This window comes from Dioscorea cayenensis, chromosome 2 (genome assembly GCF_009730915.1).
Source record: "Dioscorea cayenensis subsp. rotundata cultivar TDr96_F1 chromosome 2, TDr96_F1_v2_PseudoChromosome.rev07_lg8_w22 25.fasta, whole genome shotgun sequence".
NCBI classification, from domain to species: domain Eukaryota; kingdom Viridiplantae; phylum Streptophyta; class Magnoliopsida; order Dioscoreales; family Dioscoreaceae; genus Dioscorea; species Dioscorea cayenensis.
Window position 1 is genome coordinate 4,409,087 of NC_052472.1, and position 21,418 is coordinate 4,430,504.

The 21,418-nt window shown below is 34.3% G+C and overlaps 2 protein-coding genes across 7 annotated transcripts; both read right to left on the bottom strand.

The window, feature by feature from the left end:
- Nucleotides 1–11,622: 11,622 nt before the first annotated feature.
- LOC120278850 (amino-acid acetyltransferase-like) lies at nucleotides 11,623–16,358 on the bottom strand. Of its 6 annotated transcripts, none has more exons than XM_039285630.1 (7): nucleotides 16,031–16,358; nucleotides 14,240–14,317; nucleotides 14,058–14,153; nucleotides 12,421–12,465; nucleotides 12,295–12,348; nucleotides 12,069–12,170; nucleotides 11,623–11,886 (listed from the first exon to the last, which is right to left on the bottom strand). In XM_039285630.1, the coding sequence occupies exons 1-4, from the start codon at nucleotides 16,340–16,342 to the stop codon at nucleotides 12,448–12,450; spliced, it is 504 nt and encodes a 167-aa protein (XP_039141564.1). In that variant the 5' UTR covers nucleotides 16,343–16,358; the 3' UTR covers nucleotides 11,623–11,886; nucleotides 12,069–12,170; nucleotides 12,295–12,348; nucleotides 12,421–12,447. The 6 variants fall into 6 exon arrangements, with proteins under 6 accessions (XP_039141564.1, XP_039141539.1, XP_039141526.1 ...); XM_039285605.1 differs by having other exon boundaries at nucleotides 12,295–12,332; nucleotides 14,058–14,156; XM_039285592.1 differs by having other exon boundaries at nucleotides 14,058–14,156.
- A 1,083-nt stretch (nucleotides 16,359–17,441) lies between these two features.
- Nucleotides 17,442–19,683, bottom strand: LOC120271998. The gene is made up of 6 exons (XM_039278700.1): nucleotides 19,400–19,683; nucleotides 18,889–19,143; nucleotides 18,683–18,809; nucleotides 18,325–18,603; nucleotides 18,105–18,212; nucleotides 17,442–18,025 (listed from the first exon to the last, which is right to left on the bottom strand). Exons 1-6 carry the CDS (start codon nucleotides 19,681–19,683, stop codon nucleotides 17,684–17,686), a joined length of 1,395 nt encoding a protein of 464 aa, XP_039134634.1. The 3' UTR covers nucleotides 17,442–17,683.
- Between the last annotated feature and the right edge of the window lie 1,735 nt (nucleotides 19,684–21,418).

Consider the following 21,418-nt stretch of genomic DNA (forward strand, 5'->3'; position numbering starts at 1 on the left):
GGGCATCAAGTGATCCAGAGAATGGAAAAGATCGTGGGGGAGAGAGAGAAAGAGTTGAGGGGCTTTTCTAGGAGGGGTTCAAAACTCTTCAATTCAGACTATTTAGTTTAAATAAATTTCATTTAAAGTAACTGAGTTTCCAAGTAGCAGCTGAGGTTCCTTGTCTGCCACTGACATTAGTCGCTACAATCTACATTTGTTGTAGTGATTCTAAGGTGACCATCAGGATTTACAAACACTTTCTTCGTAATGTGAAAGCTAATTCTACATAAGCATGTGAGTAAGTGTATCATTCTGCTTTTCAATGCATGAACCTACAACATCAATCTAAGGACAACATATATATCCAGGAAGGATTTAGCTTAATGACACATGTTTAGAAAATTAATAATGTGAGAGACACATGCTTCCACTAATTGAAACCAAGCAAAATTTATGATGAAGTAAATATAAGTTCTTAAACCATGAAGAATACCACATATAGTGCTTCAATTCCTTTTAGAAAACCTCAAGTTCCATCAATGGGATCAAGAAACTTCATTCAAGCACTAGCATTTCAAGATTCCAACAACATATAATAACTAACTTACTGAAAACTACTCAATGTTTTACCACGTTCATGGTTCCATGGTAGTATTGCAAAGTGGAGGTGCTCCAATGCTCCCATCTATGGTGACTTTTCTCTCTTTCTCAAGGTTTTTGCACTGCAGTTGGTTGTTTTGATTTGATTTGTGGTTTTCTTGGGTTTTTATTGCTTTCAATTATGATTGGTTTTTATTGTCATGGTCACCGCTTTGAATCCTTCTCTTTTCTCTTGATTTGCGTGTTCAATCCTCTCATTCACTGCTCATCCTCTTGCTCTTATTCTTCAATGATGGGCTCCTTGCTATTCTTGACTTGATGGTTTTGTCTTTGGTAGAATCCACGTGCTGGTCTCAACAGTGAAGGTTTGTTTTTGTGGTTTTCTGAGGTTGGATTTGGTGTTGATGGTGGTAATGATTGGTTATGCAAGGATCATGCTGGTGAGGTTTAGAGTGTTAGTGTAAGCCCTAGCCCCAATACATTGTATGAACTCTTATTATTTGGACAATTATTATGAGGCATCGTTTTATCTATTTTTATTTCTGTGCATAGTTAATAAGATAAAATATCCTTGAATATTGGTTCTGCTCAAGTTATCAAATGCGTAATTTGAATAGTAAATTAACCTTGAAACATAAGCTAGAACAATATTCTAAATGTCTCTAGTCGATTATTTTCATGGGAATGAAAATAAATTAAGACTAGTATGTATTTCGTGAGATGACCTTGTTTTACGGGTCATAGGATATAGGATATCAATCAAAGGACATAGATACATGTTAGGGAACAGTGTACCTGGATCGCTTTGCTCTTGAGAACACTACATGGTTGTAAAGTCATAAGTGTTTTTCTCAAGCAATTCTTGTACTCGAATCCTTCGACCTGAAATCACTATAGATCTCGGATGAATCCTTATATGCTTTAACTTACGCCTAATATAATTTGTAACTGAGTGGCAAGTACGGGTATGTTTGGGCATGTCGCGGTTCATGCTGAGAGACATGAGCGAAGTGAAGGGATTGTCCCTATTTGTAGAGAGAGTGAATATCACTGGCCACTTGATTAGTGAGACTGAGTAGTGCGTGGCCACGCTCAAGGGAAATAATAAGAGTTATCATTTACTTGACCTATTCAATTCACTAAGAGATCAAGAAATTAATTAGCATTAAAATAAGGGTGACTCGCTCCATGCCTTATGCTAATTAAGATATTCAATGGGAAAGGATTGTATGAGGTTGCGATAGATTCCGTTAATTCTCGAAATTGACCTTCATTTAATATTGGGTAATCGTATTATCTTGCTAGAGAATAATTATGATTTATGAGCATTAAAATTGTTTAAGCTCATTGCCAATGTTAAATGGACCTACAGGATCGTACACTAAGAATGCCGGGATCAAGGTTCAGTATTTGTTACTTATTTGACCACCTATTTAGGGTTTTGGTGAAAAACCAAAATTAGGTGGAACGAATAGCTTATTCGTGTTGGGTCTTATTAAGTGTTGATCCAATTTAATCGATTTGATTAATTAAAATGGTTTAATTAATCAAGTAAAGAAGATATTCCTAATTTAGTTAGGAGTGAAGGGTTTTTTTTTTCGTAAATTAGGGTATTGGGTTTCCAATATAAATAGATGGTCTAACCCTAATATGAGAACAAAGAAAAAAGAGAGAGAAAAAAATAGAGTGATTGAGAGATTGTCTCTTAAGAAACCCTAGTTGCCACCAACTCTTCTCCCTTGGCCACCACTGTCAGATCCTGCCGCCGGAACCCGCCGCCTCCTCGCCTACAGCCAATTTTCTCTTGAATCTCGGGTGCTTGCTATTCGAACCAAGAAACAAGTGTTGTTTCTTGAGGTATTAGCATACCTATTTGATTCTCAGAGGCATTCGTGTGTACGTGATAGTAGAGGCAAGGCGCGATTTGTAGTCCCTTTCGATTTCGGGGAAACAAGGGTGCATTGAGAATCATTATCAAAAGAAAGGTATAACTTTTAATTATCTATTTATTTAGAATTTAATCCTAGTTCTGATATGCGCTAGGGTTTTATCATGTTTACTTGCCATTAAAAGTTTTGTTATCCGCTGCATTTTGGCATGTATTTTTCGCATGATAATTCCCTTGTTAAAGTGATAAGATCCCAACATAGAGAAAGGGTGGATTTGGACTCCTACGGTGCATTGTCAGGGTGAGATGGAGGCGGTGGTGAGAACTCTTGCAAGTGGGTTGGGGTTGATTGCTTAGATGGGAGAGTAGTGGATCTGTGAGTGTTCTTTATTTCAATTTTAGTTCCTCTTGTTTTCTTTTTCGGGTTCTATGAATTGGGTGTGAGTCTTTTTTTTTCTTTTTCTCATAGATGTCATTTTTGAGGAAATTTATGTGTAGATCGGATGGTAGAATTGCAACAATATATTTCAAATAAGGATGCAGGTTGGTTCTTATGAGTAGACTCTTGTTGAATGGTTTAATTAACTGTTTGCTCTTGAGTTAAATGTTGCTATTTGGACGCTGCATGTAGCTACTGAAACAATTTAGTTAGTAATAAATACAATGGTAAGGATATAGTTGATTTATTGGAGCTTTTGAGTTGAATGTTTCAATTTGGATGTTTCATGCAGCTACTAAAACAATTAAGTTAGTAATGAATACAATGTTGAGGATATAGTTGATTTATTAGATTATTTCTAAAACCTGGCATGCATTATTTTGTAGAATTATACTGCATAATTTGGTCTTTATGACCATTTATTTATAGAAGATCTAAAACGTATAAGTGAGATGAATTGAGTAGATGCCTATACATATTTTGTCTAGTCATGGAATACTTGGCTAACCTGTCATATTTTGTTTGTTTATCATACTAACTTGTTGCTTCTTAAAATTGTTGGTAATTCTATAAATCAAGCCGATCGGGCAGTTATTGTCTTACTCATATATTCCTCTTTTATTCTTCTAAACCTATTCCCTCTGCATCCATGAAAATTGTGTGTGTCTTCTTTGGAATGCCATTTTTGTTTCTTTGTTCAATCTCCAAGAGCATATTTAACGGTCTTCACACTCTTTCTTACTTCCGTAGTGATCTTAATAAGATAGGTCCTGATGTTTATTTCTAGTTTTTCCATCTTTTCTTCCGTGATTCACGTCTATATGTAAGGTCTGTGTTGAAATGGTATTTTAATTGTATTTTTTTAACAGCATGGAGGAGATGTGAATGCCACAGATCACACACTGGGCAAAGGACACTCCACTGGAGTGATGTGCGTGGTCATATTCAGGTTGCTGAGTTTTTGCTAAAAGAGGGTGCTTGTGTAGATGCTGCGGACTTGTATGGTTATCAGGTTTGGAGCATGCAATTCAGTTTACTTTGCTTTTCATTTGCTTTAATTATTAATGATGCATTAACAGCATTTTGATTTGAGTAATGTTTATCTTGTGTTAGTTCCACCGAATGTGATTTGTGGATTAGTGAACACTCAAACACTCATAGCAAAGCTCACACAAACCAAACAAGAAGGAGACACACAACATTGGTAATCCAGTTCGGTATCCACTCTCCTACGTCTGGGGGGTCAAGCCCGAAGATAAACAATCCACTAAAAGAAATGAAAATAAATGAGTACAAACACTTGTCACTCACACTCTCAACAATGAAGATCACTACTCTCTTTAGATTGTCTAGTACTCACACACTCTCCTCCACAAGTGATACACCCCAATCTCAGCGCAAGGTAGCATATATAGATGCCTCAACCTCCCAAATATAGCACATACCTCTTTTAGAATCTCCGCTGCTACTAATTTAAAAACCTTCCAAAATTAGTTGTTGCAACTCGTGTTGTAACATAAATTGCAACATGCCCTGACTACTAACTTGACTAAGTTCTGGATACGTTGCAAATGACCTCAATAGCCATCAACCTCCTCGTCATGCTTAGTCTGAGTCGATGCAGCCAAATCTCCCAATCCCGACTGCCGGCAACTAGCCCACCTCCTTAGTTCCTCATCATGCAGCCCCCTCGCAAAGGGCGCAAGTCCTTGTGCATCTTCACAAAACTTTCCAAACTTGATCTTCAATTCACCCAAGTTTGGTCTTCAAATCTTCCTAAGAAAGATCTTCAATCAATCAACTCAATCATGCCAACAATAGGCATGTCTTCAAATCTTGCCCTTAATAGTCTTCAATCATCCTCATTAAGGTTTCTTTAAATCATACCATTGATAGGTATTTCTTCAATTAAGCTCCAACCATATTTAGTCTACAATCAAATCATCCTAAATATGGTCTTGTCTTCAAGTTGTAATACATTGCCAAATTTAACTCCACTAAGATCTTCAAGATATTTGCCTCCAAATCAAGACTCCTTGCATGTCATCGTGCCTTGCCATGTCATCAATTATGCCACGTCACACAGGTTACCACGTCATCTTGTCTGGGTGTCAAATCATGTCAATTATAGTGCGGTTGCACTAACATCTTGTTTTCAGTTCGGGTTAGACCAATGTCATCATCCTTGAGTCTTGACTATGCACCCACTTGTAATTATCATGCATGTTGTGACAGAAATTTTATTGCAGTATTTGTTCTTGGGATAATTCTATGTGAGCTATTCTTTGGAAATTTACTTAGATAAAGGAACTGTTATTATAATAGAATATCAAGGTTCAAAATTTAGCCTTTTTTTTTTACCATAATGTATAATTTTCACATCTAGACAAGTCTTTCTATGATAAATATTTGTAGTTTCACTACATCAATTGTTTGCTGTGACGACTAAAGTTAGCTTTCATCTTGACATGGCAATTAATTACTCTCTTACACAATCATATGAGACTAAATTTTAGACACATTCTATAGACAGTGTATATGCAATTGAAAAAAGCCTTGAATATCTTGATGCACATGTGGAGAGGATTGCTAGAGTTGCACATGTATAAAATTGCTGTTTTGAAAGCATAATTCCACAGCACGTTTCTGTTGGTTCCAGAGATGTCCCTTATGCCATTTTGCTGGCATCCATTCTTCAGAACTTCTTTAATTTCTATTTATGCGAAACATTTAACAAAATTATTCTTGTTATATTATGATTTAAATCAGGATGTCATTAAAGGGTTGCACAACATTGACTGATAACATTGCTTTATAGTCAAATGTTATGCTCTAGTAGATGATTGAATGTTCTCTTTGATTAATAACAATGGGTTCTTTGTATTGTTCTTCAGTGATACTTGTTTACTATTTGAGGAATATTTATTCAACAGCTTGATGCAACAGTTATGTCCAGAATTGGAGAAAATGAAACTAATGGATGCCGACATGGAAGCCCTCCCAATATTTCGCCATCAGATTACCATGGTATGATTTTATATATTGTTATATCGGATGCCTATTTGATGGAAACTTGCTTATGTTGCAACTTCTGGCTTATTCTTTGTTTTGTTTTGTTTTGTTTTGTTTTTTTTAAAAAAAATTTGGGTTATGCATTGCTTTACCTTTGGCATATATATATATATATATATATATTGATATGTTGATCTGTATCTCTTTCAGAGACTATTACAATGGCCATGATCACCACCAATGGTCTTGATAATGGTGTTGCCCAGGGCCTTAACTCTTTATTTCAAACGTCAATTTCTACATATATGGACACCCGAATTCACGGAATTTCTCCTAAAGTGGTTCATAGTCTATCGACTCTATCGTCTCTGGTCAATGTTACATCAATTGGCAATCATGCATCTTGCCTTGTTGATTACAATCATTTTGTCAGGCAGATGAATTTTAGCTTTCACAGCATGCCGGCTTTCAACCCTCACTCACTTTCGGACTATCATGAGGGGCTAATAAATGGCATCCCATGCAACTTACCAAGCATGATGTCGGCATTGCCTATTAACATCAACTTCATGGGTGTTGAGGGAGTTGACTAGAGGAGCATGCATAGAGTAGTTTCTGGTGGTCTCAACAGTCATTCCTTTGAGCATAACGGAACTGGTAAGGACAAGGCTAAAGTCTAGACCTGGCCCATACCCTCGTTCAAGGTTTATCTATCTGTAATTTCTTGGGTAAAACTTGCGGGTACTCTTTTCTTTTTTCTTTTTTTTGGCAGGTAAAATGGGCTGGGATCCGTGGGTTTAAAAAAAAAACATTCTAATATATATAGTATTTATTTTATATATAAGGTAAAATTTTTAATAAATTAATGGTGGGTTAGATTATTTTTTTCATGCTTATCCTCTAATAACTTGTACTTTTTTAAAACTAAAAATTACATTAGATACGGGAGTAAATTTTTCCAGGTGAGTCACTAAGTTTGATTTCTTTATCGGTTTGAAGACTAACTTTCGATTTGTATCGAAAATGAGCGATCAATCTTTAACATTAATTTACACATAGGGACGCGTGTACATCCCTACGTGACAAAAACACCACATTAAGATGAGTCAGCCGAGTCGATGACGTGGACCCAAGGCAGCCAAGCAAGATTTTCGGCGTCCACGTCACCAAAAATGCACCGGAAATCCCCAATTACCGCGTCGGAGAAATGAAATTAAAGCTTGGTGCTCATTTTGATATAAATTGAAAGTTAGTGCTCAAACTGATATAAGGCCAAACTTAGATGCTCACTGAAAAAATTTACCCTAGATACAGGTAAAGGATTTATCTACCTATAAAATTACATAAAACTACGAGTAAATTAGAATTGGAGGTTGTTCTAAATAGTAGTGGCTTAGGATGCTTAAGCAAGTGGTGGTCTCATCAGTGGGCTTGACCCTCCCGACCAGTTTGCAAAGCCTACTTAAGGCTATCTTTCTGTGTATGATTATGATTTTAATTCAGTCCCTAGAAATATCTTAAATAATTCTTTTACATGGACTCTGGGCATAGTAAAATTGTTTGTCCTTTGTTTTTTATGGTTAGAAATCTTCATTCATGTTTTGAAGCTGCCTAAAATGTTGATTATTTAAGAAGATGTTTGGTACCCGGCCAAAATTTTCTTTCTAATAATTCTTATTTTTAATGTAAACATTGGCAAATACCCTTTTGTATTACTTGCCGGTTTTATATGCATATTCTGTTTCACAGGTCTTGGAAGTTTGAGAATTGGTAGCTGTGGGTTCCTTTCTATTTTTGAATGCCAGGTTTCTGGAGTGACGTATTCATCTCAAGCTTACTAGTTGCAAACTGCTGTTTTGAAAACTGTTAGTGCTATAAAATTTGCACATCTTGAATTGTTAAATGAATAGCTCCGTGTTTGAAAGTGTTTGACAAATAAAGCTTAATTGTGAATTTCTTAATTATAAAGCTATGTCCAGATATTTGTGGAACTTAGTTATAGCTATCTACTCTCTATATGTTGCAGCTCAGGAGATGAGTGGACAACTGAACATGCTCTTTTTCTAGTGTTTGTGAATTTTTGCTAATGAAAACTAGAGGGTGAAAGTTGTAAGTAATGATGATGTCTGAAAGTTCATACGCATTATACCTTACGCATGAAATCATTGTCCCTTGAAGGGCTGGTTTGCATTTGCAAGAATGCTTAATATTTTTCAATATTCTTGTTAGGTTTTTCTCAATTCTAATTATCTATAAAAAATTAAGGTCAAGTCCATCTGAGTTTTTTTGGATTGTTGTTTAATCCTTAGATTTTATGCATTTGCCTTTATAGAAAAACGAAAATACCGGAAGCACTTCTCTTTTGAGCCTCGGTTACAAAGGTTGGTGGTTCTGCCCCGTTGAGTATGGAAAGCTTGATAAAAAGTGCTTCTTTAATTATAATCTGCTACATGATGTGTTTGGTGCTTTTCTGAATTTTGATTATCTCACTAATGACAAAATCAGCAGCAGCCTTGGCAATTGTTGGGTGTGGTATCCAAAATCTAGAAATCACAAGCTTATATCCATGGTATATGCTCATTTTAATAAAACTGCAGGTAGCTTAACTCCTTGGGAAGGTTGGGGAAATATTTGGCGCCTAAAACTTGCTCCTAGGCCAAAACATTTCCTCTGGCTTCTTCTTCATAATGGTATCGAAACTTATGACTACTTATACAGGTTGAATATATGTCCTCAAACTTTCTACAGATTTTGCAATCTTGAATATGAAAGTACTGAGCACCTCTTCAATACTTGCCCCATTGCTCAATTAATCTGGCCACTGATCAACAATGCCATTGGCAAGCAAATTACCTATCATGATGGTTTTTCGAATGGATACTGGCTTAACTAGGCTAATTCTGATCTTGATATGTGGGGATCAGTCTGTGATTGCTGTTGCCTCTTGGTTGCTCTAGAAGGCAAGATGCAATCTAATTTTTCGGAATGATGATCCTGACTTTCACTCTATTCCAATCCGACCAATCAATCAAGTCAGGGAGTATTCTCAACCCTGTTCATGCCATTTTGGGAAACAACTCATTTTAAACAACTTCTCCATTACTGACATTCCATTTCTCTTTGTATCTTTTGTGGGCAATTGTGAGACTGGTGCTTTTGGTGCAAGCTTTTATCTCACAAATGCAAATTCCCTGCTCATCTGCGCAGGTTGCTGTAACAATCATGCTGATTCAATCCTCGAAGCTGAGGCCTTGGTGCTCATTGCAGCTCTTGGCAGCATTCTTGCGTCGATCATTCATAAAAACACTATATTTATTGCAAATGCTGATCTCTACAGACTCATCAAAGTAGAAAACTCGAATCATGCATGGCATCTGAATCCTCTGATTAACAACATTGCTGATTTTCTATCAAGTATGGGTCACACTCAAATTCATATCATACCTAAAGCTTGGTTGGCTGCTGCTAACAGCCTAGCTCTTCATGGTGTCAATTCTCATATACACACTTTATGTCATCAAGGAAAGGATCTTCCACACTGGCTCATGAAGCAATTTATCATACATGGCGTTAGCTTGTAGCTGTGTTTCTCTGGTTTTGGTTTAGTTTTTTCAGTTTGTTTTTATATTTGTATTTGTTTTTTGTTCTTTGGTTTGCAGTTGTGTTGTTTTGGTTTGTAATCTAAACTCTCTTGTACCTCTTTCTTCTTTATCAATAAAATTAGCTCTGTGAGCTCTTAAAAAAAAAGTGTTCCTTTAAAAGTTGTTGTTCTTTCTCTGAAAATTTTTTTTGATGTAGTTCTTGGTAATATTTCATTATATGATGTTAATAAGCCTTTGAACTTGTTTTGTAGGAAAAGTTTACATGTTTTGCAGGAGGAATATTTTCAACTCGTGAAGATAAAAGTCGAGAGAGGTGAGAGAAAACTGAAATGAGATGACTTTAAACAAATGGAATTTACAAAATCCGTCAGCCACATGCTTTGATGGATTCTCTTGAATAGTTGCTCTCTTAGAAATCAAAAGTCTTATTTAAAGGCAATATCACTCTTGTTCAAAATTTTGTATATAGAGCATCAATGTATTTTACTGATAATTGCCTTATTTAAGTTGAACTTTGTTTTTGTGTTTGCTATTGTTGATGATGTATATACATTATGTATAATTCTTATTAATTTTAATGTTAATTTTATGTTTATAAATTTGATTTTTGTTTATAAAGGCTATTATTATTATTATTATTATTATTATTATTATTATTATTATTATTATTATTATTATTGATATTAATTTTTTCGTCCAATGTGTGAAAATTATCAATATAAATCAAATATTAAACCAACTGTGGCAGCATTTATCTCGTCGCTATAGAGCGATAGTGACGGATTTATTCCACCACTATAAATCTTGGACAACCCCGAAAGAAGAAGCGGTTCGGAAACGCCGAGAAGTGCCTATAATCCTTCCCTTTGTTGTCAATCAAGGCAAAGAATGGATTCTATTCCCATTATCAAAAATCAAACAACAGATTCTATTCCCTACCGATATCATCAAGATAGGCGTTCAACATCGGTTCGGTTAACGCTTGATAATAGGCTCGTAGAAACAAAGCCGCTTTAGATATACATATCAGCTACAAATCTTATTGCGACCGAGGATTTAGTGACAATATTTGGATCCGCTACTATTGATATTTAAGGCAAAATTAACCCTTATAGGGGCGGATATTTCTGCTGTTATTTGTTGGTCTTTCTTATAGTGAATGTAACTTTCTTGTCCACGCTACATTATAAAACAAGAAGCTTGGTTATCACAGGCACCTATTCATTCTTGAAGTCATTAGTTATTAGTAACAGACTAGACTGAGTGCTTTGCAATGCATCTAGATCGAACTTGGTCCTCACTCACTACAACAAAAACCGCAATTTTCGACACATTTTTGCGACACAAAAAATTAAAAATGTGTCGCAGATCGCAATTTGCAACATAATCTGTGACACAATAAAATGTGCCGCGTTTCAGATGTCGCAAATATTTGCGACACATTTAAATATTGTGTCGCAAAATTTGCGACATAAAATAAAAACATTGCAAATTTAATCACAATTCCTAGATCTTTTGAAACATTATTTGCCATTCAATTTGCAACGATATGCGATAATTGATTGCGACAGAATTTCTGTGTCGCAATAAATGTTGCAACTATTTGAGACTTTTTGCAACATTCTTTGCGACTTATTTTGATTGTCACAAAACTTTATGCGTCACAAATTGTGTTGCAAATATCGAATCTTTTTTCAACAAATTTTGTGACCCATTTTGTTTGTCGCAAAACTTTGTGTCACAAATTGTGTTGCAAATGTGTGCGATGTTTTGCAACAAAATTTGAGACGCATTTTGATTGTTGCAAATTGTGTCACAAGTTGTGTTGCATCTTGATGAGATATTCTGCGACACAATTTTATTGTCGCAAATTAATTATTTATAACCATGAATATTTATAATAATTTTTTTACTATTTTCACAAACATGTTTTAAAGCCTAATTTACAATCCTGAACAATAACTTTTATAATATTTTTCAAAATAAATATTCCGATCGATAAACATTTAGAATAACAATGCAATACAAAATAAAATAGTTCAAACATCTAATACAACAAACAAATACAAAATGTAATAGTTCAAAATGTAATAGTCCAAGTATCTAATGTAATAATCCAAAACACCACATTCATTTTGTTGCAATATCATCGACAGCCTAAGGCTCGTGTATCAACCTGTTGCGAGGAGCCTCGAGAACCTGTACGCCCATGAGTAGTTGAAGAATGAGATCCTGAGCTTGTAGTTCGCCGGGGATTTAGATGTGCTTTCCCAGTAGATAGAATAGAAGATGGAGTCGGAGAAGCAGTATTTCACATAGAATTAGAATGAAAATATGATGCACCACTTTTTCGTCCTCTTTCCCTATAAATAAACATAATCAAGTCCATAAAAAAACACACTGAAAGAAAAATTAAAAGAATACCATAGATAAATAAGTGACCACTCATGCATTCAATGAACTAAATGTTTGGTTAAACCTTGACTTTGTTCATGGTCATATAGCTAGCTAAGAAAGAAAAAGAGGCAGGGCACATGGGAGTTACAGATGAATCTGAACACTCAGTGTGGATGTTGCAAATCCAGCCCCATTTTTGTATCTGATCAGCATAGTTATGTAATATCCAGAACACTATCTCAGAAAGAATCTGAAGTAAATCAAGAAACAAGTGAATAAGAACATTCTAAAACCCATTGCCAGTGAAGTATAAAGATATTGCATGAAGTATGCCAGTAATAAAAAAATAATAGAGGTGATCATTGCTCACATACCAAATCTTGCTCCTCACCCAAATAACTGACATTGTTTCCTTCACCAGATATAACCTATGTTCCAGGAAGAAATGTAAAATGCAAAAGACACACTAAAATGAAAGTTCAAAATAAAATTTTGTGAACCTTTCGACGGAGTTCTTCCAAACGAATTCACTCGTCAGCAGCATGCTGCAAAATTAGCATAAATGAACTCAAACCATTGGATAGAAAACCTCAATACATGAGAAACTTAACTTTGGATGTCTACTTGTGCTTTTAGAAACATCTACATTGAACAGAGAAACATAATAAACATAATGCATGCCTTAATGGGCATGACTCATTATCGTTTCACAATTTTTGGCCTCTACTGATTTGTATCCTCTTTTAACTATACACTTAAATTAAAGAAAAAACAGAATTCAGATTAAATCACAGGAAATGAAATCGAGGAAATTGTTCATTGCATTAAAATACCAAAGTTTCTGTCATATATCATATCAGACAATCAAGCACTAGCTATGCTTATCAAAATGAATCATGTCCTTGATTTTGTGCAAGGCTTTAGATTGGCTGGCAAGCTCAATCAGGACAAATCAGTTTTTTGTGGTTTTTTAGGACTTAAAGGAATCTATAGGGTGATAAGGTGTCAACTTGGAGGATATTAAAAATGAAATTTAAGTAGCCATTAAAATTTCCTCCAAAGATTTCTTGGCCTCAACAGCATTTCTTGGGCCAACTCACCGAATAAGGAACTAACTTCACAGACTTGGCAATTAGGTTTAGAATAAAAGGAGTACAGCTACAACAAGGCAAGGAAATTTCAATTAAGGTGTCCCAAGCACATTTAGGGCATATTTAAAAGCCAAATAATTTATTTCATGGGACATTTTTCTCTTAGGAAGTAAAAATAATTCTTATAAAAAATCTTATGGATTTTAAAATCCTCTGAAATGAGTGTTTAGTTCAACACAGTAAAATACTTCTTACATGAATAATTACAATAGTAAAAAATTATCGTAATAAAATATATTTTTAAAATATTTCTAAAAAGCTGCTTTTTAAAAAATTATTTGTAAATAAATTTTGAAATTTTTTTATTTATTAAATTATATTCTAAAAAATATATTTAAATTTTTAGATTTCAGAAAAATTTAGGAAAAATATATATTTAAAAATAAAATATTTTTAAAAATATATTTTTTTGACAATAAATATTAATTATTATTACTATGTAATGCCAAGTGGCATATGATGTCGCCAAATATGTGACATGTTTGACCACCTCACATACATCATCATCTCTAAGCACCACTTGATCTATCAAAAAAAATATTTCGGAAGAAACCTTTTTTAAATTCTCCTATAGAATCCTTATATTCAATAAGAATTGAAAGAAGTGACCACATGATCCATCTCCACCTGATATAAAGAATTCCTGCAGTCCAAATTCCAGATATATGGTCAACCTAGGCAAAAAAAAATGTGATACTAAAGACATGGTAGCCCTCACATAGTCAGGGATCCAGAGGGGAAAGATAAAAGTGATGTGGAAAATAAACGCTCAGTTTTGGGATAAGCAACATAAACTAGCATGGTTGCATTGCTTACAAGGAAATTTTCTGGTTTTTGACATTACAGCCATACCAATTCATCAACCAAAGAGAAGTTATTAAGTCAAAACTGAGTAGTCTCATCAAGGATACTGTTAAAACAATTCACAATGATTCCAAATGCCAAAATAAAAGAAATTTCTCACTTAACAGGTAAGATGCTCGAACCTTTAATATTTCAAGATCTTCTTCTAGTAGTTTGGCATCATTAGGGGTGAAGACCCGTGAAAGACCTCCATCTAATATAACACGCAATAGGCCATCCTGCTAGAGGAAATATTTGCCAAATATAAGCAGAATCTATCTATATAAGTGGTGGACAAAATTAAATAAAAGCAACATAACACTACCACTGATGCTTGAAGGAGGCCTGTCACAATGAGGTCTCTGAGGAGTTCAACAATGACACCGCAAAGAACATTCAGCACCTAAATAAAATAAATAGAGCACAAAACCTGTATAAACTCTTCAAAATATACAAGCATGAAACAGTTCCAACTGAAAGCTATACATAAAATGAAAAGAGTAAAACTGAAGTTGAAGGTGGCATATAAAGCTTGGTGCCATAAAGTGTTAGTTTGCAGAATTTTGATTCATACCTTTCGTAGCTTAGATTAGTGGAGTCCATTTCTTTTTAAAGGTTCGGCTTTAAGTATTTTGTTCAGCATTAACTGTCTTTTTTTAGCGATTTGTAATAACATATTAACCAAAGTGCTCACAGTAAAATATTCATCAAAAACAATTGGACTAAAAGAATAGAAACATATTTTATTATCATTGATAAAACAATTGAACAGCTAGTGTGAGATTGATGTTGAAAGTCTTGAATGTACAGGAACAGTGAGACATGCCCCTGAGTGTGCTAGGAAGAAACCCCAAGTTTTATGTGATTGCACTGCAAAGATGGTGTTTCCTTGAGGATGGAAGGTGGTGTGCAAACAAACAACCACACAAATGATACAAAAGAAACAAGTAATTGGTTTGCAAATGGTACAAAAGGGAGCAAGTTATAGAAACCAGAGTTAAATTAATAAGATGTGGACAATGAATGGCATATGAAAACAAATTAATAAGACGTGGACAAGGAATAACAAATTAATAAGATAAGGATAAGAATCAAACTAACAAAGACAAAGATCATTAACATGTTAACAAATAACTTTGTCGGAGCATGAAGGTTTGTAATGCCCAACATGCACAATAAAGAGGTAACCATTAACAGCCCCTAGTAAGCTGTTGCAATGTAGAAATCTAAATAATTAAATTTGCTGCCCTTGAAACTTGCGGTATAAAGTGTTCTCTGAGAATTATCAGACACTTTTGAAACTTCTCTCCACTCCGTCAGACTTTCCAAAGTCATTCTTGAAAGTCATTGATTTTGCATCAGAATTATATGAAAAAGTAAAATCATCAAACAATGTTCTCCCAGACGCATAATATGGGGATCCAATATACCTTTCCGTGTCACGAGATACATAATTGGAGCCATTTCCCCAAAAGTTGGGTGGTTAAACACTATGAAAGCTACTCTTTTTAGTGAAGCTTGAATAAACAGGAGAAAAGGGGTTTACTGAATCACCTAACAATATATCTAAAATATTAAAGATTAAAGGTTAGGACACAAATGATTTTTACAGTACCTCTAAAATATTAGCATCGCATAACAAGTGAAAAAGGTGTCTGCATGATTCATGAAAGAGAACTCAGAACATAAAATCATTCTCCTTTAGTAAAACATTTTATAATTTACCTCTTTTGGGTTAACCCTAGTTCATCTTAACTGTAAGTCTGTAATTACTAATGTCTCATGCAAATCTATAATAAAACTCAAAATTTTAATACCATTTACTACTACTGTTCAGGAACTTAGCATTGAAAACACTCATCAAGGCTGCAAGGAAATAAAAACCATTTTACCATAAAAATCACATATTGACACCTAGTCAATGCAAATCAACGTAGTTTCCAGGTTTATTTATCTCTTGAAATGCTCTTACTAATCGAAATTATAAAATAAAATGCCTTGGAATTACAATGTACCTCGAATTCAAGCCTTGCTTACAAAAACACGCAATTCTACCCAATTTTCCAAATTCTGGCCACCCACCAACGATAACATATTCGGGAAAAAAGATTAATACCTGAAGAATGCTATCCAAATGAGGGCTATCCACGATCTCCCCAGATATCACCACCACGAAAATACTTCCCCGATGGCCTCTAATGTACGGCCAAGCCTGCCGGAACCAAGAAACGAACTTCTCATTCTCCGAGAACGAATCACCAGAGAACCGTATCATCCAAGACAAACCCAATCGATAGCCCTTTAATCCGCAAAGATCGTGACCTCGAAAGGCAAGGGGACATCCACGAAGCCATGAATTACGCTTGGGAACCAACATTCCTCTGGGAGATCGGGTGGAGATCAATGGCGGCGAGCACGATGAGGCCATGGCGACGAAGCCCTAAAGGGCGAGCAACGGTGAATGGCGGGAAGAGGAGAAAGAGAACAATGGGTTATACGAGGGTTTTTTTCGGTAATGCACCCTGAAGTATTTTTTTTATTTGAAAATAACGTTTAACTCCCTGAAAAGATTCTATATTTTCAAACATGAAAAAAAAATCTTGCAAAATTAGTGGAGCATAAAATAAAAGTAAAATATAAGCCACTAGTAGCCCGGTGGCATTGTCATAATACAGGGATGGGCAATGCACGGGATTTATATAGTAGACTGTAGCAATACTATTAATCACTGCTCTCAGCTCATGTACTGTTCACAGTATTATTTAAATGGGACTAGCACTACAAGAAAAACATCAATTAGCTTGGGACACTTCCCTACCTAATATTCATTAGCGAGGGATTTCCCAGGGATTAACATCCCTAGGTAATAGCCCCGTGGGTAATAATTTACCCAGGGATTTTATAATCCCTTGCTAAATAGCAACGAATTATTCTGTGGGTAAATAATAAATTCCTTGGGTAATTAATGTTAATCAATTCATCAAAAACAAGGAATTTGTTTCGAAATATTTTCTGAGAAATCTCTAGGTATTTTAAGTTAATTGATTCGTCATAGACAAAGAATTTGCTTTGAAACTTTTCGTGGGAAATCCCTAGGTAATGTTAGCATGGGATTTTTCATAGGTAATCCGTTGCTAAATTTTCAAAAATTGAAATGTTAGTCCCTGGGTAATCCCTGGATAATATTTACTAGGGATTATATCCTGGGAAATTCGTTAGTATTTGGATGTAGCAGTAATGAATCCTACCCTTACGAATCCCTTGCTAAATATACTTAGGGATTATTTCCTGGGTAATCCGTGGGTAATAAAATTTGAAAAAAATAATTATTCCCTGGGTAATCCCTTGCTAATATAAAACAAAGTTTTAATTAATTATTTTAAATTATATTATAAATTATAATACAAAAAACCTGTATTAAATCATTCATTTAGAATAATCAGTAAATTTTACTACAATATGCTAAAAATAACAATTGCAATCTATCATAACCAAGCATGAAAGATTATATTAAACATTCTCAAAGACATTAAAAAACAACACAATTCATATTCAAAATAGCTTCAAGCACATATAGCTAATATAAGTGGCAAATACTAAAACTCAAAAGTATCACAAGCAAGCAACAAATAGGAGAAATATGTCACAAGATAAGAACATTAACTACTAAGTTGGTGGAGTAGGATCAACATCTTCATCATGACCTGATTGATTTATTTGAGAAGGTGCTTGATTTTCAGATATAAGTAATTGTAACATCCTCCTCATTTCAGCCACCTCTTGTCAAGTTTGTTTGAAGCTCTTGTTGAGTTTCTTGACGCTCTTGTTGATGCCGCTCTTCTTGGATTTGTAGTTGATTACAGACATATTCTAACTCATTTTGTAAATCTTCATTATTTTGCATAGTAAATGTTGCAGTTGAGTTATTGACATTTGAATTAGAGCATCCATAATAGGAAGATGCTTGAGAACCAAGACCATAGACTCTTCTTTTCTTCTCTCCACCAACAGCTTCAATATAAAGGGTCAATTCATCTACTGGAGTAGGTCTTGAGTTTGTTGATGCAGATTCTGTAGAAATTGCATGTTGTTTCAAGGTCAACATCTTATCCTACATTGAAAACAATATCAATAATACAAATTTAGAAGAAAAAAATGAACAACTTGTAATCGGTCTTAGAAATGCTTACATTGATTGTCTTTGACTTGAGATCTACAAAAGTTTCCCCATCATGTTTTTTAGTATGAGTATGCAAAAAAAGCTCATGTGGAGTGGCTTTTCGGCCCAATTTAGATTCCTATAGCAATAAGAAACATTAAAATTTCTTAGCAACATGCAATACATGAATTTGCAAAATAAAATAAAATAAACACATTTAAATATATTTAAAATCTTATATTTATACTTACAAGCTTCTTCCCATGCTCAACATTAGATATTGACCCTCCTGTATGGCATGATGGCCCAGCAATACTATGTCGATTTTTAGAATTTATCTCTTGTTTCTTCTTAAATGTAGGTCTATCCCAAATAGCTTTCCAATGCTTGTACTCCTCCTCACTTAGATACTCTGGCTTTGTTGTTACATCCCTTATATCCCTAAAAAAATCACTATATCGTTGTGAGGCTTTCAAAACCCAAGCCTCCTTTACTTGTGCCTCTAATGAGGAATCCCAAATAAAGTGTTTCTACATAAGATAATAAATATTCAAAACAAGTACAAATAAAACAAACAATAAATAAATTAGAAATGATAATGAATAATACCCGAAATTCTTCAAAATAAAAGTCACTTATAGGTTGTGACACTGTCTTCCATGTGTATCCTTCAAAGTCAACTTTTTCCTTAAAATTTTTTGTGATTATCTTTGCACATTTGCTAGATGGCTCTAACCTACCATAGTTTAAGTATAAAATAAGCAATAAATAGTGAACATAACAAATACTATGATTGTCAAATTGTAAACACTTACAATCCATTTACAACTGTGATACGTAACCTCCCAACAATAGTTGAAGCATCTTGTGTACTTCCATAGTTTGCTTGAGTATCAATAATAGCTACAACATTTTGATTAGGTTGTTGAGATCCAATACCATTCACTGTTTCCTCAACACTTGGAATAGTGGCATTTGAAAATGGTACACTATCAACATTGCTTGATCCTTCAATGTTTGAATGAGCATGAGAAGTGCGGCCTCCACTCCTTCCACCTCTAAATCTAGTCCTTTTTCTTTACCTCTAGCCATATCTTTAAAAATATAAAAATATAATTAGTTGACAACAAAATAAGTCAACATATGTAAATAATACATGATATAAATAAACTAAAACAATGTCTTTTGAAAAAAGAAATATAACTTAGCAAAAGAAAACTGACAATACACAATAATCATAACTTCAAAAAAATAGCAAATCAAGTACTACAATATATAAAATGTATTGCATTTGTTCAACAATCTAATAAAAAAACTAATAATTACAACTTATTATCATCGGAAATGTATTCATCTTCATCATTTTCTAATTTGTCTTCAGTTTCATAATCTGTTTCAATTTCATCTTCCAGTATATAATCATGGCTATTATCAACCTCCATGGAACCTCCATTTGAATCATTTAGAGGTCTCGGTATGTCATCGATATTGTCAATAGAGTGCTCTTCGATTTCATCTTCTTGGAATGCCAAATTTGCTAGTGGAGCATCAATAATTTGTCTTGGCTTAATTTTGCATACGGCCCACCAATTATCCTTGTCACGTTTCATGCTTGATAAGATGTATAATATACTCTGTGTTGCTTGTGTAGATAAAATAAAGGGTTCATCCTTGTTAAACCTTTTTGTGATTGATATCCACAAGATTGTAATCCTTATGTATCTTCACTACCAACATTTATGAGTTGGATCAAACCAATCACACTTGAACAATGTAGTCATTTTTTTATTGGGGAGTGCAGGATACTCTAATTGTATAATCTCCCTCAAAAACCATATAATCATATGATGTTGCACCGTAATTGGAACCCTTCACACAAAACTCCACTATTTATGTGTCATTCTTCTTGCACCATGCCTCGGGCTTGTATGGAATTTATACCCTTTTGATGAAATAAAGTGGATAAGTCATCACAACTTTTTAAAGGCCCAGTTATGAGATCCTTCATCATTTTGATTTGTCACATTATTATTAGGATCATGCCTACATAATAAGATGCACTATTAATACTAATAGACAAGAAATCAATATAGGTAAGATTGATAAATAAGAAGAATATATAAAGCTTAAGACTTACATAAATCTTAAACCGCGCTAGAAATTCATTTTCAATTTATCATCAACTTGTGTATCGCTTATATTAGGTGTATTTTCCACCACCTCTTCCACAAATATCCTTCAAAGGCAAAACAATTTGTGTTAAAAAACAAAACTAAAATTTTTCTTTTTAATTAAATTGAAGTAGAGAGCTACTTGACTATATTGTTGAACCTCATCACAATTTAGTGAACACATAAGTTTGAGCTTGATGGTATTCTCTTTATCGACCAAACGCCTTGATTTTGCTTTACCCATATGACTGCCACCGAGAAAACGAATATTGATAAAAGACCTTCAGGGATGTTTCAACCTCTCCTCCATCATCATTCACGCAGGTATTTTTCTTAACTTTGTGTCTCACATGAGGCTCAAAATAATATGGAGTTGATGCTTCTTCAACTAAGTAATCGCCATTACAAATTGAACCTTCAACTTTGGACTTTGTTAGTTACTTTCTTCTTTAAAATGACGCAAGAACCTAAAATTATAAATAAGAATAGTTATATCAAATTGATAGACATATACAAAATAATATAGGTTGAATTTATATTAAAAGTTTACCTCTCAATGGGTACATCCAAAGATATCACCCATCGCCCCTGCTATCTTTGCTTCTTATGGTGAAAGTGAATTGGAAGATGTTCCCATTGAGTCAGAGAAAGTTGGAGAATATCGCTCCAACTTGCACAATATTACAGGAATTTCTTCGATAAGCCTATTCATGTCTTCCACTCTAATTGTTGAACAAGTAAGATCTTTGAAAAATAAGCTTAGCTTTGTCAAAGCTTTCCATACTGACAATGGTAATAATTCACGAAAGACTATAGGGATTAACCTTTGCATAAATAGATGGCAATTATGGTTTTTCATTCCATACATCTTATACTTGCACATATCAACACACTTTGTCATATTTGAAACATACCCATCTGGAAACCGAAGTTGACTTACCCATTCACAAACAACTTTTTTTTTCCTCCTTACTTAAGCTATAACAAGCTTTAGGATATTTCCCGGTCGCTTCATTTTTCTCCAATTCTTTACGGTTGCAATATATTTTCACATCCTCTCTTGCTTTTGCATTATCTTTAGTTTTGTCTTCCACATCCATCACGGTGTCAAACACATTTTCAAAACATTTTTCAATATGCATGACATCGAGATTATGGCGGATGAGATTAGTAC

Bases quoted from the DNA above. Each gene is read 5' to 3' on its own strand.
- LOC120278850 (XM_039285622.1), bottom strand. From the start codon at position 16,342: ATGGCCTCATCGTGCTCGCCGCCATTGATCTCCACCCGATCTCCCAGA. The intron at 14,318-16,030 runs GTATTAATCTTT...TATTTTATTTAG, and splicing joins ATTTGGATAGCATTCTTCAG to GTGCTGAATGTTCTTTGCGG. The intron at 14,157-14,239 runs GTAGTGTTATGT...TATTTCCTCTAG, and splicing joins GCCTCCTTCAAGCATCAGTG to CAGGATGGCCTATTGCGTGT.
- LOC120271998 (XM_039278700.1), bottom strand. From the start codon at position 19,683: ATGAAACGTGACAAGGATAATTGGTGGGCCGTATGCAAAATTAAGCCA. The intron at 18,810-18,888 runs GTAAGTGTTTAC...AAACTATGGTAG, and splicing joins ATCACAGTTGTAAATGGATT to GTTAGAGCCATCTAGCAAAT. The intron at 18,213-18,324 runs GTAAGTATAAAT...TTATTGCTATAG, and splicing joins TTGAGCATGGGAAGAAGCTT to GAATCTAAATTGGGCCGAAA.